Source organism: Miscanthus floridulus, chromosome 14 (assembly GCF_019320115.1).
Source record: "Miscanthus floridulus cultivar M001 chromosome 14, ASM1932011v1, whole genome shotgun sequence".
In the NCBI taxonomy this organism is placed as follows: domain Eukaryota; kingdom Viridiplantae; phylum Streptophyta; class Magnoliopsida; order Poales; family Poaceae; genus Miscanthus; species Miscanthus floridulus.
Genome location: NC_089593.1, coordinates 76803150 through 76829987, shown reverse-complemented (window position 1 = coordinate 76829987; position 26838 = coordinate 76803150). Strand labels below are relative to the sequence as shown.

Below are 26838 nucleotides of genomic sequence, written 5' to 3'. Positions count from 1 at the left end.
CACAAGTGTGTGACATAGTTTTAGAAAGTCTATATGAGATTCAAGAAGTTGTGACTAGTGTTTGATAAAAATTTCTCAAATAGGAAAATAAGCTATGTAACAATTGTAGATCTTGCTGAGTTGATAAAACTTGGTATTCAGAGTTTTTTTATCTGAGGTCATTTAGTGTCTCATTTGAGCAAGTTTGACCAAGTCAAATTTGGTAAAATGAAAAAACAACACTTTGACTCTAGTATTATGAACTCTAAATGACTTCGAATTAAAAAGTTTTGAATACCAAGTTTGTTAAACTCAAAAAGATCTACAATTGTTGTTTTGGTCAACTTTCCATTTGAGAAAGTTTGTACGGTTCAAATTTATAATTTTTAAATTTCGACGCCTACAAACTAGTTTTCGTAACCCTAGATTATCTCAAATTGAAAAGTTTTGAATACCAAGTTTGTTCATATCATCAATATCTACAATCCTTATATAGGACATTTTTTCAATTGAAAAAGTTGTAGAACAAAAAATACTATATTTTCTTTATTTTTATAGGTTCAACAAAAATTTCCTGTCAATTTTGGTCAAAAACCGAGAAAAAATTGAAACATTGACATTACAATAATGTGATAATAAATTTCCTATCGAATAATATTAGTTTTATTAATTTTAAGTTACAAATATATTTTTGCATTAACAAAATACTTAGTATTAGTAACATTTATATTCTATATTCATAAAAGAAATTAAAAACTTTAGGTTACAAAATTTTCCTATTTACAATAAATAATTAGTTAATCAATAGAATTTTTTAAAAATAAATATTGCAAAGTATTGAAGTTGCTATGGAATTAATTGATTAACCTAGTATTAAACAAAATCAAAATTCCAGGTCTTTCTAATTACGCTGGCGGGTTGCCAAAATTTTCAGGCCTTCAGTCCCGACCCAGACCAAGAACCGGGACTAAAGGGTGGGCGGCAATTTCGGTGCCCGCCCAAAAATACTTTTAGTCCCGGCTGGAAACACCAACCGGGACTAAAAACCCTTTAGTCCCGGCTTGTAAGGCGAGCCGGGACTAAAGGGTTGGACCTTTAGTCCCGGTTAGTATTACCAGCCGGGACTAAAGGGTTTTTAGTCCCGGTTGGTGTTACCAGCCGAGACTAAAGGGTCCTGGCCTATATATATCGAACGGTTTCATCTTCTACTTTTTGATCTACACGTCGATCCTCGTCGCCGCGTGCCAGCGCCATCTTCGATCTCGCCTCCGTCGTCCCAGCCCCGCCCGGCTGTACGTCGAGCTCGTCTCTGCCGCGCCGCCGTCGTCTTCTACCCCCGCCCGGCCGCGCCATCTGCTCGGCCCACATCGCGCGTCGTCTCTCCGCCGCATCCCGTCTCTGCTCGCACCCGAGCCCCCTCCGTCGACCGCTTCCCGCCCGGCCTCGTCGTCGAGCCCCGCCGTCTCCACCGTACGTCGTCCTCGCGTGAGGTGCTCAGCTCGGCCCCACGCGTGGCCAGCACGCCCTGCCCGTCCCGCGCCATCCGCCTCCCCAGCCTGCTAGCTAGCTGATGCTCTCGGCCGGCCAATATTAGATTAAAATGTTAGATTTAATTAGTAGTTTTTGATATATGTTAGATTTAAATGTATTAAAATTTAATTAGTACTTTATTTAGATAGTTTTTTATTATAGTTTTTGATATATGTTAGATTAAAATGTATTAAAATTTAATTAGTACTTTATTTAGATAGTTTTTTAGATAGTTTTTTATTATAGTTTTTTATATATGTTAGATTAAAATATATTATCTATTACTAGTTTATCTAATTTCATGTTAGATTTATTTAATTGGATTTAGTAATTATATATTCTATCTCTCTATATATATATCTAGAGAGAGATTCTATATGTATACATATGGTACTTAATTATTTCTATATGTATATATACATGTACTTATTTTCATGTGTTGAGAGAGCGAGAAAATTGTATCTAGAGAGACATTCTATGTGTTATCACATGCATATCTAGAGATATAGACATATGCACTTATTTCTATGGGTTAAGAGAGAGAGAAAATATATTGTATCATTCTATGTGTATATATATACATGTACTTATTTCTATGTTCTTGGATCAAAAGTATTTTTGATTCGATTCCAAAGCCTATACCTTATTATTGTTTATCCTTATAAAATATTATGTGTTATTATATTTAATTGGATTTAGTAATTCTATATGTGTTATCACATGTACTTATGTTATGTACCATAGTAATTCTATCTATGTGTTATCTTGAAGATACAAATGGCTGCTCCAGATGATAACTTGAGTGATGACATAATGGCGGATATTATCAACGCCGGCACCAATGTGGATGTAGATGACACGAGTCAGTACTTTGCTGATTATGAGGATATCCTGAATATGCCGGTGGTTGAAGATCAACAAATTGTCGCGCAAGAAAATACTGGCGAGGTATATTCGATTATCTATCATCTCTTATAGATGCATGCGTACGTATATTTGTTGTTAATCGTTGTGTTTCTACTCATATAGCCGGTCTCTGGATCTACATCAACCATCGACAAAAGTAAGAAAGTCCGAGGGCCAAAAAAGCCATTAGAGGGCCGTTTCATAATATCAGAATTCGACACCAACACCAGCAAACCATTGGGACCACATGCTCAAAAATATGTCAATCAATGTGGGTTCATTGTAAGGGATAGGATCCCAGTTAGTGCTCGTGAATGGAAGCAGAAGATATCCGCTTCTAATGTTAGTTTTGTATCTGATCATAATAAGAACCTAGCTTGGAGAGATATCACTCAGCATTTCACATTACAAGCAGATGATGCTTTGAAGGAGCTAGTGAGGGATTGGACAATGAAGAAGATGGCAACATTGTTCCAGAGTTGGAAGAAGACATTGTATAAAAAGTTTATCTTGAAGAATGCTACGCCGAATTTCAATGCTAAGGCGTTTGTCAAGTTGGAGTCCCATTAGGATGCCTTCGTAGAATACAAGACATCTCAAGACAGTGAGAAACGTGTGATGAGGAATCGGCAGAATGCTCAACAGAAGCAATACCATCATCGCATGGGATTAGGTGGTTATAGGAGTGCTATTCCCAAGTGGCAGAACCTAGAAGCAGAGATTACTGCCAAGGGAATCATACCTGAAACAATAGAGAAGAACTGGCCTCAACGCGCGAAGAATTGGTTCTACGCTCATGGAGGAAGCCTAGACCCAGACACTGGCAAGCTAATTTTTGGCCAAAAAATTGAGAGAGCAACACAGAGACTAGCTCGTGCTAGGGAAGAAGCTGATAGTGGTGTTTTCAAGCCCAACAGAGAGAATGATGAATTGACATATGCCTTAGAGAATCCCAAACATGGTGGTCGAACAAGAGGCTGTGGGTGGTTCCGTGGCTACACGTATTCCCAGCAGACAAGGATACCTACAGAAGCCACCAGAGAAAGAAGGATGAGGAGGCAGAACAAATTCATGCATTGGAGCAATTTGTTGATGAGTCACGACAAGCATTGCTTGAATCACGTGAACGAGAAAAATCTCTTGAGGCAAGAATACAGGAGGAGATCAAGAGGCAAGTGCAGCTAGCAATGAGTCAAATGCAATCGCAATCAACGCTGTGAGTCACCATTAGCCCCGTTGGTCAGATGAAAAGCAGTTGTGCTTCTACAGAGCTGCCAGTTATTCAAGACGACGCTGGGTTGCGCTTCCCTGTTGATGACATTACCGAGCCTCTAACAAAATGTGAGCTGCACATTTCAGATGGTAATAATGCATCAATCATGGTGGCTGTCGGGGTTGTATCTCCAATAGACCGAACGAAGACACCAAGAATCCATGGGTCAGTTATTCAACCTAGATATGCTAACGTCTCGGTCGATAGAGTGCTCAAAGGTTACAGCAATGTTCCTCTTGACATTGAAGGCGGTGATGGGGAGAAGACACTAGGAGAAACAGAGAAGACATTTATTTAATGACGCAAACGCTTCATCATCATTCCTGGGGCGCCACCGCTTCCCCTACCTCACCCTAGGTACGAATGAAAGTGAATGAAATATTATTTTCCATTAATTTTCTATTGGCTTCAAAAATAATTGACACATAAATTATTTTTATAGCAGGGTCTCCCCCCAGCCTAGCCTAATCATTCATTCCCCATCTCATCACAGCGTCGCGGGGGGCGAGACGACTTCATCCCCACGGCGATCGCCAACTCCTACACTAGCCCCATCGCCTCCACAATGATCTCCAACTCCTACACCAGCCCCACCGCCTCCACAACGATCTCCAACGTCTCCACACCGGTCTCCACCAACACCGGCCTCATCCACGCCGATCTCCAACACCGCTCCCACCCCCTCCACAGCGACGCACTACAAAGACGTCTAAGGTCCCGGCGGTAAAGAAGACCCCGAGAAAAAGAGTTATTTCTCAAGAAATACTTCCTGAAAAGACTGATGAGCAAATAGCAGCTGAAGAAGATAAAAAAGTAAAAGATTTTTTTATAGATATCAAAAACAAGAGTCAAGCGAAGCTTAAGGAGAAGCCGTACTTTTACATACCACGAGATGTGTTGAGGCAGAAGGTCGATGCTTACAAGAAAAAGATGATTGAACTTCGTACGCCTTCGCCACTATCAGACTATGACCGCTCCCTCGTGAAGTCACATGATGCAGATAAGAAAAGGAAAAGAGCATCAGGGAAGGATGTCCCACAGCTCGGACAACAGAAGCAACCAATGCAAAATCTTGTTGTTGCTAATGAATATGGTTCCAACATAGAAGTCTATCGACCAGACAACTCTGGAGAAGTGTCGGTTCAAGCCCTTAATGTTTTTTTAAAGATACTGGTTTAACCTTGGATCAATTGACGGGCAAAGCTCCAATCCAGAACCTGGAAGTTGATACCTGGAAGACTTATAAATATGGCAAAAGTCTGTACAACCCTGCGGCTCTAAATGAATTGGGTACGCAAATGTACTTGCTCAACAAGTGGTATATGCAGGCGTGTGGCAGGGGTGAGCAGTGGATCTTTGTTAGATTTAGAGACCATCATTACTTCCGTGGCGATGACATCTTACATATTAGTTTCGAAGAATTGCATCAACTATTCCACTTGGACGCTCTGGACAAATCAATTATTAGCTCCTTTTGTTTGTAAGTGATTCTTACTTTTATTTAATAAACTCACTTCCATACGTACGTGTATATAATTATCCTCATATGTAATTTATATTTATATATAGATTCCAGATGTCAGAGCTCCAAAGAATACAAGACACCAGTGTTGGTTTCATTGATCCTTATATCGTATTCAAAACCGATATTATTGTCAAGGACCACTGGGTATCTGAAGCACAGACGAATATCATGAAGTTCTTCGTGAAGCAGCACGACAAGACAATAATATTTTTTCCGTACAACTTTGAGTAAGTGTTAATAATAATGTAGTCTACACATTTTATGTAATATCAATACAACTTATATGCTTGTACGTGTATGTATAAACCAATGCAGGTTTCACTGGATACTCATTGTCATTGAGTTAAACTCAAGTCAGTTAGTAATTTTGGACTCATTGAGAAAAGAGCGAGCACAATACCAAGATATGATAGACATTATTCAGGGGTAATTTCGATCTCTCGCGCACAACTATTATTGAATAGACTTTGCCATAATTTATTAACGATCGTACATTATTGGTCGCACAGGGTTTGAAAAGAGTTTATTCGGCAACACCGTAAGGATTGCAAGGCAACACTTAATGTAGTTGAAATACCAGTAAGTAGTACTATATATACTTCCCCACATGTTTAATTACTATATCGTACTTCAATTTACGTGTGAGATGCTGAGAATAATCTTCTTCTCGTATAGTGGTGTTTACGGCAGAAACCAGGTGATAACTTGTGTGGATACTACGTTTGTGAATTTATCACTGCATACATAAGAAGAACTCCTGAAGATGTCCTCAGAGTATGTATATATCATTTTTTATTTATTTTTAAATGAATATATATATATATATATATATATATATATATATATATATATATATATATATGTATTAATACATTTCCTTTTATTTCAAATGCAAGACTGAATGGTTGAAACGAAGGGTCATGCAAAAAGATCATCTGAAAGCAGTTCAAGAGTCAATAGCAGGATATCTTCTAAAAAAAATGCTAAATCCCAACGGCGAGTTCTACTTTGATCTAAGGAACTAATGATGTAAATTAAATGTTTATTGATATCGTTATTTTCGAGAACAAGATTATGAAAGTGTTGTATATATACATATATATCTATAATATATATAGTTTCATACTTTATTCGAATAATGCTCGAGATGAGAATTAGATGTATTTATATGCGTGCGTGTATTTATATTAGCAGCGTAGAATACGTACATAAAAACATATTATATATTAAACAAATATGTGTAACTGAACTGAAAACAAATTAAACAAAAAAAAGAAAAAGAAAATGAACCTTTAATCCCGGTTGGGGTTACCAATCGGGACTAAAGGGTGAACCTTTAGTTCCGGTTGAGGTTACCAACCGGGACTAAAGGGTGCGCCAGGTTTGCTCGGCTGGAGGGCCTTTAGTCCCGGTTGGTAACACCAACCGGGACTAAAGGCCCCTCTTTAGTTCCGGCTTGATGACCCGGGACTGAAGGTTCCACCTTTAGTCTCGGAATCGTTGTCCCGGCGCGGTAACCAGAACTAAAGGCCGTTACCACCCAGAACAACAAGTCCATTCTGTAGTAGTGCCCCCATCCTCGTGTAGCCACCAACACACGCACACCACACGTGGTATCTCATGCCCATGCATCCTCATCTAGCAGACCAGGACGTCCCTGTCTTGCATGCATGACGTGTGCTTTTAATTTTTGTGGACCAGCGACGCAAGTTTCCTCTTCGATCGATCCGATACGGTTTCCTTTCCCCGTTGATGGTTTCCCGGCCGCTTTTAGCCGGTCCAACTTTATCTCTTTCTAGGTTATATATAGTAGTATATCTTTTCTTCAATTCATGGTTTTGTAGAATAGGCTATATCTTTCATCTATTTAAGGGCATCTTCAAAAGTCCTTCCTAAATGCTAGGAATGAAGATTTTGATAAAAAACTGCCCTACAACAGTTTCTCTAAATAGTTATCCAAATATATCCATCTTTCATTCCGGATTTTTCGCTAGCCAAAAATGGAAGATGAGAATGACTCTCTAGAGTGCGCATGAGATATAGAAAAACTGTTGGAGAGTGAAAAATATAGAAAAACTGTTAGAGAGTAAGATTTAGAAAGTTTCTTGGAGATGCTTTAAGTTTCACCGCTAAAAGCGTCAGCTAATTTAGTTCTTTTTTCTTCTTGTATATGCCATTTTATTTTCTTCTTGCAAGTTGGATGACACAATGTCAAATAAAAAAACCGTAACTTACAACCCCACTAGTTTTACATACAGTTACAAAAACAAACATTTAATTTTACAGTGACAGGGCGTACATTCCTATGATGATGGAGTAGTGATGAACAACATTTTAAAGGAACTAATGACCGGGTGTAGATTCCTAGAACTTTCGACTTAGTTCGATTTACCTCTTCCCACGTGGTGCTATGCCAGCAAAAAAAAACCACCCTCAAAACTGATTAGGGTAAAAAATGAACATTTTTTAAAAGTTAGGCTACGGGGATGGCAGCTTCTTCCCTCGTGGGCCGTGGATTCACTGCTTCACTCGGTTTGGGCTGCCTCGCGGAAGAATGGACGTGGGGCCGGGCCACGTTTGGGCTGCTGCCAAGGTCTTTGTGTCCCAATTTTTGTGCTTGGGCGATATAGGAACCGGGGACGGGAATTTCTCAAAAAAAAAAAAAAAACGGGACGGGAATTGTCAACCAACTATCCCGTCCGTTTTCATCCTACTAGACATTAGCATTCGTCTACCAACAACCACTGCCCAACGCCACCCCCCTCTCCGTAATTGCTCCGCAACTACCCCGATCCCGTTCCCAAACCCTCCGTCGACGCCTCCTCCTCTCTCTACACCGGCGATCGGCGGCGAGCGATGGGGTGGGCGACGCGGTTCCTGGCGGCGGTGTGCTTCTTTGCCGCGGGCGTCCTCTTCGTCCCCGAGGCTCTCCTCGGTTCCCCCTCCGGCGCTGGCGCCGTCACCGCCGCCAAGCTGGCCCACGTCCTCTCCTTCGCCACCTCCTGGGGCGCCGCCCTCTGGGCCACCTTCATCGGCGGCATCATCATGTTCAAGTAAGCTCCCGGCTCTAAAAAATCCCAGCTTTCTCCTCCCTCCTCTTTAATTTCCCCCCAATCTAATCTAAGAACCAAAAATCCCGAGGGGAAAATCTGATCCGAAAAACTCCATCGATTCAATGAGCAGCTGAAGCGGTGCTTTGTTCTGTGCTGATGTTGAATCTTGTTGTTTGTAGGAACCTGCCGAGGCACATGTTCGGCAACTTGCAGAGCAAGATGTTCCCGGCCTACTTCACGCTTATCTCCGCCTGCGCAGCCATCTCCGTCGCCGCCTTCGCGTACCTCCACCCGTGGAAGACGGCGTCCACCGTGGAGCGCTACCAGCTTGGATTCCTCCTCTCGGCGCTCGGCTGCAATCTCTCCAACCTGCTAGTCTTCACCCCCATGACCATCGAGGTGAGCTGAATTCCTCTTCTTACGCTTTGGTCTCTTTCCATTGAGGAACGAATTTTATGAGAACCTAGGATTTGTCATGGCAGTTGTGGATTCATGGTTTGTAGACTTGGTATGACCATAGAAGTGTGGATTGGTTAGTAAATGCTCATCACTAATTATTAGATGCAATTGTACGAAATCGAGTAATGCTTTAGAGATTAAAAGTGATTAGTGCTGTGCTATAACTGTCAGGTGAATGCAATAATTTGTAGTTATTTTAACTAATAATGATGCTTTTTAGTTCGTTGCATCTAGTTATGCTGATGGATTTCGTGTTCCCTAATACTAGCAGCCAAGTCATGGAATATCGTGCTGTTGGCTGATTTTGTGGAAAGCTAATTTTGGATATTCTTGGTTCGAACAGGGCAGCATTTATGTTATTGCTTTTACTTCTGTGTAACCTCTTCAACAAAATAGGATTGCTGTGGAAAGCTATTTTTTCACTCAAATGACAAATGTACCTTGTGAAATCATTTGATGTTATTATTATCTGCAGCTTAAAACATATAGCTTCAACATAAATATGCCTTGTATAATATGGTTGCTATTGCTATGATTCACAATTGTTTATGAAAATGGTTTCCAAGCATTGTGGTTTAATAGCTTTCATCATTAAAAGCCAAGGGTATTTCAATCCAGATGTACTTTATAATATTCTGGTGAAAAATACCATTATAATTATTCCTCTTATCAATAAATATACTTCATAATTGATGCTACAGTCAAGTTAAATGTTAAATGGCAGAGATTGGCATCACATTATCACAATGTCTCACACAACGCAGTGAGTGAATGTTATTAATTTGGTATAAGATAGCTTGCCAGAAATAGAACAAATGCTACAAGAATTCAGAATTTGTGATGGCTATGATATGATTGCAGGAACGTATACGAGTTTCTGAATAAGTCACTGATCACTCCTTATCTTGACTTCTAGGAAATTGAGTAATGCTTTATCTGGTGTGCAATTTATTAGAGAATAGAAATAACAGTCACTGTTTCATCATTGACAGTTGAATGCAAAATCTGTATCTAGTCAATGGACTAATAATAGGTTGGTTTAGTTTAACTGCTCATGCAAATTTGATAGCTTTCTTATAAGTTCATACTAGTGACCTAGTTGCTGGAAGGTGATAAATGAGGTCATAGCGTTCTTTTTGTTTATGGGCTTCTCGGGTCTTGAAAATGGTTCATGCTAATCTACTATAAAGCTGACATTGCCAGTCATGGTTTGGTTTGCACCTGTACGTATTACTCAATGCTCAGTGAGCAAATCAGGTATCAATTTATTGTTTTTGCTTTGTTTGTGTAGCTTCAAAAAAAAAACTGGAGTTATTGTGAAACCATTTTCTGAATGCAATTATATGGTTTTGATTGGTGCGCCACAGTCCATTTCCTTTCATGCAAATATGATTTTATGATATGATGCTTGTTGTTATGATACATTCCTGTTGTCTATAATGATTGCTCTGGTATTGTTGAATACTTTGATGGTGGTTCTATACCATTGACTTGTAGTTGTACAGATGGTTCTGCAATCTGCATTAGGTTTTTCACCACTCATAAAAGAATATATGTTAAGGTTGAGTTGGTGATAACCAAATGTTTTTCATTTAATAATTCATGATTAGAATTCAAGCTAAGCTCTATATGACCGAGTTTGACAGCACAATGTCTCACAAGACGCAAGTGAGTATTAGTTGGCATTAGCATTACACAGCGGAGTTACTGCTCCTATCATTGTTTTGGATAAAATGTTGTATTTTAAGTATCTTGCAAGCAGTGGCAGAGCTGGTGAAAATCAACGCCTAGGGCCACTAAGCGCCTAAGTAATTCATAATAGGCCCTACTGATAATTCACACAGGCAACAAATAAAAAGGAGATTATCTTATTCCGGCAAGCCTATTTTATTTGCAAAGTCGCATTCAGGCAAGCCTATTTTGCCGCATCAAATAACTTGAGCAAATTGCAAAAATATCCTGTTCTAGCATACAGAAAGATGAATTTATTCAGATACCGCTTTTTAGTACCACCTTAAACAGGCGTAGATCAATGAATAACAATAGGAACATTTAAAAAAAAGGATTATCTTCCAATGATCAATGGAGCAATCACCGTCTACTAACGAGCAATCAAGAAAACTAGAATGGGTCATGCCTTAAAAAGGAGATTGGGAAAATTAGGAGCATGGAGCACTAGGCCTAAACACTAACATGCTTGCTTGCTTCTCCTATCCAGCCACACGAACGAGTCAACACCGATTGCTGGCCACCAGGACATCCAATTGCATGGCGCACGACACAGGGATTGGAGAAATTTAGTCGCCGTCTGTTCGCCTAAAATCCAAGCATTGCACCAGCTCACCTCCAATCCAAGGATACGCCGCTCTGAATTCCAGGAGGGCTGCACGCCGCTTCGCTGGAGCTGCAAGCCGTGCGGCTAGGGTTTGGACTTAGGCGAATGGCCGAGCCGCAGAGCAAGGGGCAACAGGCAACGGGGTGCGACGAGACTATGAGAGGGCAGAAACTGGGCCAGGCGAGCGTTGCGAGCCTGTGACGAATGATTGCGAGCGCGTTTACTGTCGCTGGGCCAACAGACTAGGGCCTCTCCTTTCTGGAACGGATTGGGCCAGAAAAAATAAGAGCGGTATAAGGGGCCACGCCTAGGGCCATGGCCCTAGGCCCAAATCCGCCCATGCTTGCAAGTGATTGTGGTGTTGTGTTAACCCTGTGTGGCCCATGACTAGTTGGAAGGCACAGGGTGCCCTGTACGCTCGTACTAGGAAAACTTGTTTCATATTATGTTCTTTTTGCTACTGAGGCTTGCCTAAACTTGTTCATGTGACATTCCGCATTGATGGTATGTCAATGTGCCTTGGAAAAAGGCTTAGCTGTGGCCAATACAGCATTGCTAGTGAGGGAGCATATGATTTATCCTTTTTGTTCAACAACAATTAGCTTTTTCTGATGCAATATATGTTATATATGATCAACTTGTGGTAGCGCGAGTGCATTGGGTTTTGTCACAGCTATTTAAATTTGAAAACCAGAGTTATGGTGCCAATATATCAAAAAAAATATATACATGGTCGAAACTCTGTAATACTGCAATGAAAAAAACTATTATTTTTTTTCTTGAACATCTTGCTATTCGAACTAGAATTGAAGGTAAGCTTTAGATGATAGATTGACAGTACGGTGTCTTACTCGTCCCAGTGTGAATGCTAGTTGATATAGGATAATGCTATTGGATCAAATTTTATGTTATTTTATCGGTGTCTTACTCAACCCAGTGTGAATGCTAGTTGGTATAGTATGCTATTGGATCAAATTATGTTATTTTATGGAGCTTGCAAGTGATTGGGATGTTCTGTGAACCCAGTGTAGCCCATGTACAGTTTGGAGCACAGGGTGCCTTCTACCAGGAAAAATTCCTTTTTTTATATTTCTGTTCACTATGGCCAAACATGTTCAGTTTCATCATGTAATGTCTTTAGGGGAAAAGTTTACCCAAATATTCTTTATATCTGTGGAAAGGCTTTAGATAAAAAATATTCGGCACATAATCAGGATGTTGCTGGCATGGCCAGTCCAACATTTTGTACGATGGGATCATACAACAGTTAGCTTTAATTTTCCCAATACAATGTTTGTATACAATATGGCAATTGCACAGCAGTTGTGTTTTATTTTCTATTATCAACCAAAGTTCAAATGGAAAGTTAGAAAATAATTTGAGACCAACTAGAATATGCCCCCTCTTCTTCTACATCTTCTTTCATGCAATTTCCTTTGACATGGTTGATCACTGCTTGCAGATGATGAAGAAGAGGCACAAGATTGAGCGGGACCTGAGCATCGGCGAGGAAGTCGGATGGTCAAAGAATCAGCAGGTGGCTAAATCCAACCCCACCCTTGCTGCAATGAACAAGAAGTTTGGGATGATCCACGGGCTGTCATCACTGGCCAACATCATGTCGTTTGGCAGCTTGGCCATGCACTCCTGGTACCTGGCCAGCAAGCTAGAGCTGTGAAGGGGAGCCAAGACGACACCTTTCTCCGTCGTCTTGTAGTGAATCTTATCGCGATGGTGGTATTGGTGCACGTCATGTTATGAGATCTCTAGACTAAGCCCTTGTTTAGTTCGCGAAATTTGGAATTCGGGGCTACTGTAGCACCTTCGTTTTTATTTGACAAATAGTGTCCAAACATTGACTAATTAGGCTTAAAACGTTCGTCTCGTAATTTCCCACCAAACTGTGTAATTAGTTTTTCTTTTCATCTACATTTAATGCTCCATGCATGGGCCGTAAACATTCGATGTGACAGGTACTGTAGTAACTTTTTGGACTTTGGGGTTCAACTAAACAAGGGGTAAATTGTATGATTGCGCTGTTGGCTTCAAAGGAGAATAAATTGTAGCCTTCTTGTAGTGAATCTTATCGCGATGGTGGTATTGGTGCACGTCATGTTATGAGATCTCTATACTAAATTGTACGATTGCGCTATTGGCTTCAATGGAGAATAAATTGTAGTTAAAAAAAATCTCAAAGAACTTTGTAGTTTAAAAAAGAAATCCTATGTGTTGCATGCTGCTCTCAAACGAGATATTCAAAATCGAAATAATTCAGCCACGGTGGTGGTATCTGTTGATCTTTCTTACGTGGAGTGAGATTTGTCGGCAAGTGTATGGTCCTCTTTGGAAAAGATTTACAAAACATAGAAATAGGAAAAATGTAATTGTAAGGACACCTTTAACAAGTCAACTTGCTAGCTTATATGATTTTATAGTTTGGGAGGTGGTAGTCCGTCCTGAATAGTTGGGAGTTTATATAGACTTTTTCAAAAAAAAAAATATATAGATAGAAATTAATTTTTTGAGGGCCCTCTGACGAACTTGTCGCGACGGCCCCTCTCGACAAATGTTTTTTTTAGGAAACATTCTAAAATTCTAACACCTGACCTAAATTACAAGAAAAACATAACTATATGAGTACAAAGTATTAGACAAAAATTGAACAAAAAGAAAAAAACTAGGGCCCAAATAATTTGGATATGAACTTATTCAGAACCAAGATTCACAAATCACAAAAGGACAGAAGGCAATAACCACGATCAGATGTCGTTGTCTTCGTCGAGCTCTGCTTCAGCTGCCTGGTCGCCGTCGTCGTCTGGAACGCCGTCGTCTGGCTTCTAGAAGACTAGAACTCGAGCATCGGTGTCTCGGTGATCTGCGCTGGTGATCGCGTGGTGAACTGGTGATCGACGCTGCGTCTCTCGCAGTCTCCCGTCTCGCCAGAAGTCCGGAAGTCGCGACTCGCGATCGCTATGTGCACGTGTGCGGGTGTTGGCGGCTCGGCTCCTTGCCTCCCGGAAAGAAAGAGGCCGACGACTCATTTTGCTGATGGACCGCTGCATCTTCTCATGAATCTTAAATCCTAATGGACTATAGCTAAAGGGTATGGAGTATTATATACTTGGGCTTGGGCCCCAATCCCGCGAGGGCCCTCGGCCGTCGCACCTCCTGCCCACCCCTTAGGGCCGGCACTGAGCACATCATGTCTTCTTTCTTTTCTTTTTATTAAAAAAAGTGGCTTTCCCATCACTGATAGTGGCCCCGTTCGGATGGTATGGTTCTGGAGGAATTTAGATGGTTTGGAGGAATTCTGGAAGAATTTATGAGAGGAAAACATTGTTCTGAATAAAAAAAAAAGAAGCGGATCAAGCCGAGTTTAAAGGCACGCGAACGATTTACCAAGCACAGCATGGTTTGAAGGAATTCTGGAGAAATTTGCGAGAAGAAAACGCTTTCCCCGTCACTGATAGTGTGGGAACTGGCAAGTAGCCAACGAGTGTCCGCCGTCCGCGGCTTCGCGGACACCACTGCTATCCCCAAGGCTATGTTTAGGTGTCCTAAATTTCAGAATTTGACACTATGTAAAAAGAAGATTCTCCGTCACATTAAACTTGCGGTATGCATAGAGTACTAAATGTTGATAAAATTAAAAACTAATTACATAATTAGGTTGTACTTTGCGAGACGAACATTTTAAGCCTAATTAATTAACGATTGGACAATTTTTACCGAATACAAATGAAATGCCGTGCGCTACCGTGTGCTGGGAATTCCGGCGGCGCCGAATCCGCAGGCAAACTAAACGCGGCCCAAACCCCCGAATCCCTAAAATCCCAAATTGCCGTCTCGGGCGTTTCTGCTCCTCTCCCACAGTCGGCCGACCCCGCGCCGCGACGGCGTCGGCGGCACGCCGGAGCGCCAGAGCCCGCCGTCCTCCTCCACGTCTGGCCGACAGCGCGATGGCATCGACGTCGGCGCGACGCCGGACCGCCAGAGCCCGCCGTCCTCTCCCACAGCCGGCCGATCGCGCGGCGGCGTCGACGTCGGCGCGAGCGCGACGGCGGTCCGCCAGAGGCCCGGCGGCGCAGCCCGTCCTCCCGGACGAGATCTGGGAGGAGATCTTCCTGCGCCTCGACGCCACGGCCGACCTCGCCCGCGCCTCCGCCGCCTGCTCCTCCTTCCGCCGCATCTTCTCCGAGCCCCGGTTCCTCCGCCGCTTCCTGTCCCTCCGCTCCCCTGCAGTCCTCGGGTTCATCACTTCTAGCATATACCGACGATTCTTCCCCGTCGGGCCGCCCCACCGCTCCGCCCCGGAAGCCCGCGCGCTCGAGCAAGCCGCCGACTTCACCTTCTCCTTCGTCCCCGACCCCATCTCGTGGCGCATTCGCCACGCCCGCGATGGCCGGGTCCTCCTCCCCCGGCACATCTCCATCAAAATCCGATTCGAGGATTTCGTAGTCTGCGACCCCCTGCATCGCCGGTACGTCATGATTCCCCGCATACCCGACGACCTAATGGCGGCCTCCACCCCAGACGCGCGGCATGTGAACCCGTTCTGGCTCCAGCTGGCGAGAATGACGGGGAGGAATCGTTCAGAGTTATCTGCACTGTGCTTTTCAAAGACAAGGTCATGGCTTTCGTCTTCTCTTCCTGCAACCAGACGTGGCGAGGTATTATTACCACGATCTGTTTGCCTGATGGAGATATTGAATACATGACCTACTATGCGCACTGCTGCCTCTACTGGATGGTTGGTTTGATGGGCTATTCGCTAATGCTTGATACAAGTGAGATGAAATTCTCCATCATTGACCTCCCGCCCCACAATTTTGATTCAGAAAATATGTGTGCCATTGTCGAGGCAGCGGATGGCAGACTCGGGTTCTTAACTATTGGCGATGGCACAATTGACCTGTATTGCAAGAATTGGCAAAGCAACTGTGTTGGCGCACAAGAGTGGCTGCATGACAAGCTAATTCCATTGCCCAAGGACTTTGGGATCACCTATCATTGGGAGACTGAGGGCACAGCAGGACATTACTTAGCTCTAGTAGCTGAGTCGTCGCGAAAAACTGAACATTTTGTACTGGACATCAAGACATTGCTTGTTGAGAATCTCTGCACCTCGAAAAATGGCGCGTTCTTTGGTTTTCCTTATGCAAGATTTCCACCACCGTTGGCACTGCCAAGCATATGAAATGGTAAGAATTGTCTTCCATGTTTCTTCAGCTGTAGGGAACTATATTGTATTGGTGGTTTGCTGTGGCGTCCTACTTGTTACCTAAGTGCACTTGCTGCTGGCATGTCCAAATTTTCTCGCATCCACCATTGTCACCATGGAGCCCTTGTAGACCATGTGGTCCTTTGGCCTTTTGGAATGATTTTTTCTATCATGATATGTTGCTTTGGAAGCTAACCAACGTACATAATGTAGCTAGGAAAATTCTGTAGCGTTTTGCGACAAACTAGTTGTTACAATCAATATCTTCGTATACATATGTCTTGCTCTAAAAAAAGTTGCCACTTTAGGACATTCGTGTATCCTTACATGACAATTGTGTATCCCATGTCTGTCAATCTTTTTGAGAAGGAAAGTATTTGACCCTACCCTCACGTATCAATAGTGAATCCAGGAAAAGGCTTAATTATATATTGCTCTATGCCCATCGATATATGCTTTTATTTGATCTACTTTCTATACAAGTTTAGTATTGAATTTGATATTAATAACATATATGGACATTGAATGTTTTGTAAAATCTGACTTATTATCAGTCCATTACAATTTGTTTATGTCATTAGTCATTTACTCATCTTGTTTTTTTTGGGTGTACTCTGTATACTATAGCTGGTGCCTAAATACTATGGGTCTATGACTGGCAAATTTGTCTAGTGCATGAATACTAGCGCAGTCAAATTTTCTCTGTTTTTCTTGGGAAAAATGCAGAGCTAAAATCAGTTGTATACATCCCTTTTGATAGTTTTCAAATTTGCATTGCTGTACATAATGGATAGCTTGTTTCACTTGCACTACCATATCGTGGCGTCATGTTGGCCTAGCACGGCTAACAACTAACTTTGACCAAATCCCTCTTGATTATTCTAACACTGTGTTCTTTGGTTGGTCTGCTATCTTGACTTTGAGGTGACAGAGCCGCATGGTTGGGAGCTTCTGTATGAAGGCGTAGCCATGTCATGCAAGACGTCTACAGCTACTAGCCTACTAGCACTCTAGCAGTGATGGGCATTCATCTGTAGATGATCGTCTGTTATTAGTGGTAGTCTCCAGAGTCTTATTCCTCTTGTTGATGTTACCTGTTACAATTCTGAAAACAAAGAACAAACTGTTATAATTGACTTCTACCATTTGCTTCTTTTGCTTGTGAGAATCATGTGATTTGTCCTAATTTCCATCAATATTATCCTCCAAATCTGATGGTGGATCACAACTGATTTGTCATGGCAGTAGTGGATTCATGGTTTGTAGACTTGACGTCACCATAGAAGTGTGGATCGGTTAGTAAATACTCATCGTTAATTATTAGCAGCAATTGTACACAGTCAAGTAACTATCAGCTGAATGCAATAACTTGTAGTTAATTGAACTAGTAATGATGCTTTTTGGTTCACTGCATCTTGTTATGCTGATTGATTTCTTGTTCCCTAATACTAGCAGCCAAATCATGGAATATCGTGGGGTTGGCTGATTTGTGATGTTCTATTAGAACTCTAATTTTGGATAGCCTTGGTTCGAACAAGACAGCCTTTATGTTATTGCTTTTATTTGTGTGTAACCTCTTCAACAAATTAGGAGTTGCAGTGGAAAGTTACTTTTGTTCACTCAAATGAAAAATATACCTTGTGTAATCATTTGATTTTATTTTCTTCAGCTTAAAACATACCATTTAACATAAATATGCCTTGTATAATATGGTTGCTACTGCTATGATTCACAATTGTTTACGAAAATCATTTCTCAAGCATTGTGGTTGAATAGCTTTCTTCATTAAAGGACAAGGGTATTTCAATCCAGATGTACCTTATAATATTCTGGTGAATTACAGTCCAAGTTAAGTGTTAAATGACACAGATTGGCATCACATTATCACAATGTCTCACATAACATAGTGAGTGAATGTTATTAATTTGGTAAGATAGCTTGCCAGAAATATTAAAATGGTACAATAATTCAGAATTTGTGATGGCTATGATATGATTGTAGGAGTGTATGTATACGAGTTACTGAATAAGTTGCTGATCACTTAACTTGTAGGAAATTGAGTAACGCTCTATCTGGTGTGCATTTATTAGAGAATAGAAATAACAGTCACTGTTTCATAATTGACAGTTGAATGCAGAATCTGTATGTAGTCAATGGACTAATAATAGGTTGGTTTAGTTTAAATGCTCATGTAAATTTGATAGCTTTCTTATAAGCTCATACTGACGACCTAGTTGCTGGAAGGTAATAATCTGGTCATAGGGTTCTTTTGTTTCTGGGCTTCTCGAGTTGTAAAATGTTTTTCATACTAATCTACTATGAAGCTGGCATTGCCAGTCTTGGTTTCGTTTGCAGCCGTATTGCTCAATGCTAAGTGAGCAAATCGGTCATCAGTCTATTGCTTTTGCTTGTTTGTGTAGCTTCTAAAAAAACTGGAGTTATTGCGAAAACCATTTTCTGAATGCAACATTACCTGTAATTATATGGTTTTGATTGGTGGCGCAGGAACCCATTTCCTTTGATGCAAATATGATTTTATGATACGATGCTTGTTGTTGTGGTATGCCCCTGTTGTCTAAAATGATTGCTCCGGTATTGTTGAATAGCTTCGATGGTGCCATGGTGGTCCTATACCGTTGACTTGCGATTGCACAGTACAATGGTTTGTTTCTGCAATCTGCATTAGGTTTTTCCACCACTCATAAAAAAAATATAAGTTAAGGTTAAATTGGTGATAACTAAATTGTTGAGGACCAATACTAGGGTATCAGAAAAGGAAGAGCTAATGACCATTAATATTGATTCATCTGAGCAGTCAAGTCAAGAGCGCGACTACAGCTTCAACCGACCCCCTAGGTGCGTGGGCTCCGCCTCGCCCGACGTCTGGGGGAGGGCTCCGCCTCGTCCGGCCCCAAGGTCGTGGGCTCCGTCTTGTCCGACCTCAAGGCTGTGGGCTCCGCCTCGCCCAACCCCGAGGCTACGGGCTCTGCGTCGTCCGACCCCAAGGCCGTGGGCTCCGTCTCGCCTGACCCAAAGGCCGCGGGCTCCGTCTCGCCCGACCTCAAGGCCGCGGGCTTCGCCTCGTCCGACCCTTGGGTTTGCACTCCGCCTCGCCTGACCCCTCGGGTGCGGGCTCTGTCTTGCCCGACGGAGTCCCATACCGCCGTCAACCACTCCTGGTCCAGGCATATGGGCCTGGGTCAAAACTCTGACACCAAGGAAGAGACCAGCACGTCTCGATGTAACCCGTGGCCATGACAGGCCATACATGAGGATTCACATCAAGAACAACTTCGGGCGTGCCGGTGCTGTTCTGCCTAACCCTCGTACGAACGCTGACAGGCGCGTCAATTCACCACGACGCCCGCCGGGATGGAATGGGACGCCATGACCAGTAGACGACGCCTGCACATGGCGTCAGCGACGAACAGGGCCGCGACGTGGAGCCGTCCCTGTTGACGTCTACAGGATCGGCGGAACCCGCATGAAGGAGAAGGACCCGACGGTCCTGGCAGCCTTCTTCTCTCTCTTATTCTTCTCTTTTTCCCCACTGTAACCTGCGCTTTCCCTTGGCCTATAAAAGAAAAAGCAGGACTTCCCATGAAAGTGACCGATCGATCGACCATTCGGGACCCGATCGGATCTAGATCCGCACAAGAGCACGACACAAACACACGGCTGAGCAGCGATCGAGCTCTCAGCACCCGTTCACTCCTTTCACCAGAGACTTGGGATCATTTCTCTCTCGCCCATTTGTAACCCCTGTTAACATGAGCAGCAGCGACGAACTGGACTTATGGACTTTCTGCTCAAACCAGTATAAACCTTATGTCCTCTTAGCACACCATCCGAGTCAGACGCACAATATTAGAAATTTACTCGTCGGTGGTAACTTGAAACACCGACACAAATGCTTTTCATTCGATAATTCATGATTGAAATTAGAATTCCAGCAAAGCTCTATATGACCGAGGTTGACAGTACAATGTCTCGCGCGACCCAATCGAATGTTAGTTGCCATTAGCATTACACAGCGGAGTTACTACACTTCATCATTGTTTTGGATAAAATATTATTATTTTAAATCCTTCATCCCTGTTTTAAATTATAAGTTGCTTTAATTTTTTTTATACATCCATTTTACTATAAATCTAGATATTATATATGTCTAGATATGAGGATATCGCATGGGGTGTTTGGATACTAATAAAAAAAATAAATTACAGAATCCGTCAGTACTCCATGAGACGAATTTATTAAGCCTAATTAATTCACTATTAGAACATATTTATTGTAGCACCACGTTATCAAATCATGGACTAATTAGGCTTAAAAGATTCGTCTCGCAAATTAGTCGCAAACTATGCAATTAGTTTCATAATTAGTCTATATTTAATACTCTATATATGTATCAAACATCCGATGGAACGACGACTAAAATTTAGGAGGAGGAATCAAACACCCTCACTGTGCTAGGCAAACTTGTACGTGTTCGTATTATGTTTTTTTTACTACCGACACTTGCATCGGCTAAACTCGTTCAATACAACATTGCTAATGAGGGAGCATATGATTGATCCATTTCCCAACAACAATTAGCCTTTTCTGATGCAATATATGATCAACTTGTGGTTGCGCAAGTGTTTTGGCATTGGGTTTTGTCACAACTATTTAAAATTGAAAACCAGAATTATGGTGCCAATATATAAAAAATTATAGACTTTGTTCAAAACTCTGTATACTGCAATGAAAAATATTATATTTTATTGAACATCTTTTTTTTTTGACGGCAAATTTTATTGAACATCTTACTATTCCAACTAGAATTTAAGGTAAGCTTTAGATGATAGGTTGACAGACACTACGGTGTCTCACGACTTGTTTAGTTGGCGATTTTTTTTTTTTTGAAAATGGTACTGTAGCACTTTCGTTGTTATTTGATAATTAGTGTCCAATCATAGTCTATTTAGGCTTAAAAGATTCGTCTCGTGAATTTCATCTAAACTATGCAATTAGTTTTATTTTTTATTTATATTTAATGCTTCATGCATGCGTCTAAAAATTTGATGTGATGAAAAATCTTGAAAAATTTGACAAAATGAGGTGGAACTAAACGATACCTTACTCGATCCAGCTGGGTCAATGCTAGTTGGTATAGGGATAATGCTATTGATCAAATTATGTTATTTTATTGATCTTTCAAACGATTGGGATGTTCTGTGAATCCCGTGTGGCTCATGTACCGGACAAAATTCTTTCTATTTTATTTTTGTGCACACTCAATATCTGGCCAAACCTGTTTCTGTTTCTTTCATCATGGTAATAGGGGAAAAGTTAACCCAAATATTCTTTATATATGTGTAAAGGCTTCCCCAAATATTCACCACATAATTGGAATTGCTGGCAATGGCCAATCCAACATGTTGTACTATAGGATCATGCAACAGTGCTTTTTTCCAATGCCATATGTGTATACAATATGACAATTGCACAACACTTTGTGTTTTATTTTTGTATTAGAGCATCCCCTAACTTGCTATTGCTTTTTTAGCTAACGCTCAGCCTCCAACATACTAGCCTATACCATCTCTATCATATTTGACGTGCTATCGCGTGAGCCTCTGTAGCAAAATTTGGTTGGCCCATGTGCCTCGCTATCTTGGTTTATGTGAGGCTGACAACTAGTGTCATGTTTATGTTGCTCTAAAATTCCAGTCCTTTCTCCTCATTTCATAAATTCAAAAGGTGGTCATATCAAGATCTAAAATTAATGTATATTTTTTTGTCAATAGAATAAATAATAGAGAACTCATTTTAGTTGGATTTAACTCAAAATCTTCTAGATTTTAATTAAAATTCTTCAAAGTTAACTGTTTTCGTAAAATGTTTGAACTTAAGAGTATCAATTCAATTCTCAAAATCACCAAAAAATATAGCAATTCATATTATTTTTGAATACTAATAAAATATAGATCAATAGAATATGGAGAGTGAGATGTAGGTAGTCTGTTTGAGTGTGCTTAATTATGGAGAGGGAATATTTATCGAGTGGATAGCCAAATGAAGATATAGAGTGGAATTTAGAATGTCTCTTTGGAGATGCTCTTATCAACCAAAGTTCAAATGGATAGTTAGAAACTAATTTTAGACTAACTAGAACATGCCTTCTCTTCCCCTACATCTTCTTCCCTGCAATTTCCTTTTACATGGTTGATCGCCACGTGCAGATGATGATGAAGAGGCACAAGATTGAGTGGGACCTAAGCATCGACGAGGAAGTCGGATGGTCCTAAATGGCTAGGGGGGGGGGGGGGGGGGGGGGGTGAAAGGTCCTAATATGGCTAGAGGGGGGGGGGGTGAATAGCCTATTTAAAAATCTACAAATCAACTAGAGCAATTTGATTAGTATGACAAATAGCGTAATGCAAACTTGCTCTAGCTCTATAAGGGTTGCAAGCCACCTATCCAACAATTCTAGTTGCAATGATTACTTAGGCACCCAAACTTGCTATGTAACTACTCACTAAGAGCTCTCAATCTTGCTACTCTAAAGAGCTCAACTAGATGAATGTAAATAATAAAGCAAGCTCTCAATTCTAATTACACTAAAGAGCTTGTATCAACTAGTTTGCAAGAATGTAAATAAGTGAGTAGGGTGATTATACCGCCATATAGGGGATGAACCAATCACAAGATGAAGATTAAGCCAATCACTGGGAGAATGCAAATGACAAGAGACAACTGATTTTTCTCCCGAGGTTCACGTGCTTGCCAACACGCTAGTCCCCGTTGTGTCGACCAACACTTGGTGGTTCGGTGGCTAAGAGGTGTTTCACAAACCTCGTCCACACGATAGGACACCGCAAGAACCGACCCACAAGTGAGGTAACTCAATGACACGAGCAATTTACTAGAGTTACCTTTCGACACTCCACCGAGGAAGGTACAACTCCCCTTACAATCACCGGAGATGGCCACGAACAATCACCAACTCGTGCCAATCCTCCACCGCTGCTCCAACCGTCTAGGTGGTGGCAACCACCAAGAGAAACAAGCGAAATCTGCAGTGCAACACGAATACCAAGTGCCTCTAGATGCAATCACTCAAGCAATGCACTTGGATTCTCTCCCAATCTCACAAAGATGATGGATCAATGATGGAGATGAGTGGGAGGGCTTTGGCTAAGCTCACAAGGTTGCTATGTCAATGAAAATGTGCTAGAGTGAGAGCTTCAACCAGCCATGGGGATTAAATAGAAGCCCCCAAGAAATAGAGCCGTTGTACCCCTTCATTGGGCACACTGCGGGCTGATCGGACGCTCCGGTCAGACTGACCAGACTCTAGACCCAGTGTCCGGTCAACCGATGTAAGCCATGTGTCATTGTCCATTCAACAGGAACCACCTGATCACAACGGCTAAGTAGCGACCGGACGCTCCGGCACAAGTGACCGGACGCTGGACCCCCAGCGTCCGGTCATTTCCAGTAAGCTCCCAAAACCGTCTTTTGCCGACCAGACGCGTCCGGTCATGCTTAATCGGACACAGACCAGCGTCCGGTGCTTAACCCTAGTCACTGTGCCATTTGACAACACGACCGGACGCAGCCCTTCAGCGTTTGGTCGCTGGGTGATCCAGCGTCTGGTCAGTTTGACCGACGCCAGCATCTTTGCGACCAACTCCATTTCACTTCAAACTTCTTCACCCTTGCTCATGTGTGCCAACCACCAAGTGTATCACCTTGCGCACATGTGTTAGCATATTTTCACAAATATTTTCAAGGGTGTTAGCACTCCGCTAGATCCTAAATGCATATGCAATGAATTAGAGCATGTAGTGGCACTTTGATAACCGCATTTCGATACGAGTTTCACTCCTCTTAATAGTATGGCTATCGATCCTAAATGTGATCACACTCGCTAAGTGTCTTGATCACCGAAACAAAATGGCTCCTACAATTTTACCTTTGCCTTGAGCCTTTTGTTTTTCTCTTTCTTCTTTTCCAAGTTTAAGCATATGACCATCACCATGCCATCACCATTGTCATGATCTTCGCCATTGCTTCATCACTTGGAGTAGTGCTACCTATCTCATAATCACTTTGATAAACTAGGTTAGCACTTAGGGTTTCATCAATTAACCAAAACCAAACTAGAGCTTTCAGGGGGTGAATAACCAAATAAATTTTTTATAAAAACACTAGAGCAAACTTGATTAGATAACAAGATGGCAATAATGCAGTTTTTCTCTAGCTCTACTAAACGCTAAGCAAGCCACCTACCGAATACTAGTTTCTATGATCTCTAAGTTGATTTTCACATAATCAAGCAAGCTAGGCAACAACTACAACAACTAGTGAGCTAACTAAGAAACTAGTTACAATTAATTACAACTGCGCTACTCAACTTGCTAAACAAGGTAAACAAGCAAGCTCTACACAAGTATACCAGGAATTGAAATGCAAGTGATAGAGCGATATACCGAACCGGTCAAGAGATAAATCAATCAAATGAATACCAAGTGTCGGTGTTTCGGACCTGGGGGGTCCTCAACCAACTAGTGAAATGTACTGCATGCCCCTAATCTCGGATGGTGATGCAAAGAGACACAAGGTTTATACTGGTTTAGGCAATAGGTGCCCTACGTCTAGTCTGAGAGATCGACATTGTATTCCTTGCACCGAGGTGCTTGTAGTAGGGGGTTACAAGCTGGGCGAGAGAGGGTGCTAGTCCTAGGTCTCTGCGTTGAACGGTGTGGGTTGCTTGAGATGTTGATGTCAGGTAGTGCGGAGGAGTGTGCGTATTACAGAGTGTTGCGCGCTGCTTGTATGTGTGTGGGTGAGTCTACGTGAGTCTCTACGTCTGAGTGTCTATCTGTGTTCGTCTGTGTTCATCCTCCTCTAGAAACGGCCCCGATTTCCCCATTTTATAGTTGAAGGGGGGACAGGGGTGATACATGCGTTTGCTACACGATGTCCTATGAGCGGAGGTGGCATTTCCGAGCCCTGTAGCTTGCCACTGTGGTGGCATGGTCGGTGGAGCGGTCTTGTCCTTGATGCACTGGAGGGACACACCGGTCACGCCCGATCCTGTGCGACGTGGGAGCTCCAGTGATAGCTTGACACAGGGCATGGCACACATGGTGGATGATGTGCCGGTCGCTGTATGTTGATAGTGTAGAGGACCGAGGCCCGGTCGGTGCAGAGGCTGAACCATTGTGGGGGGCTCGACGGGCACGAATCCCAAGGCTACCGAGACCCCGAAGCGGATGGCCGAGGCTTAGAGGGAGCAGTTGGTCCTGTACACTAATTCTGAGGCTACAGGTACCCGGACTTGACTCCCCACGCCGCGCTGTCCTCGGAGCAGGGGTTAGGTAGCACAGTACAGTATGGGTGTCAGTCGTGGGCATAGTGCTGAGCACAGCGGCTGGTAACCCCTGCCCCGTCCCATCCTGGACGGCATGGCGTTGATGCAACTCCCATCTCATCGGTCACTCCGCAGTGTCGAGCCATCGTTCGGCTGACGTCATGGGAGTGGTTGGTCGCGTTAGTTGGACGTGATGTTCTGTCAGGGAAATCGGTCGAGGCGGAGGCGACGGGGTTGTTGCCGAGGTAGCCTTGAGTGAGGCGGAGAATCTGTACCCCGTCCGAGGCCTTACGCGCGGGGCCTCGAGCGAGATGGAGAATCGATACCCCGTCCGAGGCCTTACGAGCCGGCCTCAAGCGAGACGGAGAATCGGTTTCCTGTCCGAGGCCTTAAGCGCGGGGCCTCGAGCGAGGCGGAGAATCGGTAGCCTCGGACAAGGTGGGGGTTAGCCAGTAGTTGTCTCTTGGCTTCAATTTTTAAAGGGTCTAAGCGATTTTTTCGGCTCTTGCTTAGGGGACCCCTTTTTGTGGTACCCGACAGTAGCCCCCGAGCCTCGGGGAGAGTGTGAGCGCTCTTCCTGAGGTTTCGATGAGACTTGGCTCACGACAGCTCCTGATGGGATGATATTTCGTACTTGAGGCCTCGGTGGGTGCGCGCGAGCGCACCCGTCGGGTGTAGCCCCCGAGGCCCTGGAGGAGTGGATTTATTCCTCTAGGGGCTTTTCTTACGTTGAGCAAAGGGTCTTATCATGTTTGCTGAGTCCATGAGCACGAGTTCGGGTCGCTGGGTCTCAGCTTGGTTGCAGGAAAAGTCCCCGAGCCTCTGCGCGGAGCAAGAGGGCGATCAGGAGTTCCCCTGGCTTTTTGTGCGACCCTCGCGCATCCTTTTCGTTCGAAAGGAGGGTTTGTTTGATGAGCCCTTGAGTGCGAGCCTGGGTCATTGGGTCTCGGCTTGGTTGTAGGGAGGGCCCCCAAGCCTCTGCACGGAGCAAGAGGGCGATCAAGAGTCCCCCTGGCTTTTTGTGCGACCCTTGCACATCCTTTTCGTTCAGAAGGAGGGGTTGTTTGCTGAGCCCTCAAGTGGGAGCCTGGGTCACTGGGTCTCGGCTTGGTTGCAGGGAGAGCCCCCGAGCCTCTGAACGGAGCGAGAGGGCGATTAGGAGTTCCCCTGGCTATTTGTGTGACCCTCATGCA

General features: G+C 42.9%; 1 protein-coding gene and 1 pseudogene across 1 annotated transcript; both read left to right on the top strand.

The window, feature by feature from the left end:
* Positions 1-7939: 7939 nt before the first annotated feature.
* Positions 7940-13091, top strand: LOC136504774 (uncharacterized). The gene is made up of 3 exons (XM_066499775.1): positions 7940-8266; positions 8446-8665; positions 12523-13091. Exons 1-3 carry the CDS (start codon positions 8070-8072, stop codon positions 12736-12738), a joined length of 633 nt encoding a protein of 210 aa, XP_066355872.1. The 5' UTR covers positions 7940-8069; the 3' UTR covers positions 12739-13091.
* Positions 13092-14794: 1703 nt separating this feature from the next.
* Positions 14795-17509, top strand: LOC136505325 (uncharacterized; annotated as a pseudogene).
* The last annotated feature ends 9329 nt before the right edge of the window (positions 17510-26838 follow it).

Excerpts from the sequence above, each read along its gene's own strand:
- LOC136504774 (XM_066499775.1), top strand. The coding sequence starts at position 8,070 with ATGGGGTGGGCGACGCGGTTCCTGGCGGCGGTGTGCTTCTTTGCCGCG. Across the intron at positions 8,267-8,445 it reads GGCGGCATCATCATGTTCAA|GAACCTGCCGAGGCACATGT; the intron begins GTAAGCTCCCGG and ends TGTTGTTTGTAG. Across the intron at positions 8,666-12,522 it reads TCACCCCCATGACCATCGAG|ATGATGAAGAAGAGGCACAA; the intron begins GTGAGCTGAATT and ends CACTGCTTGCAG.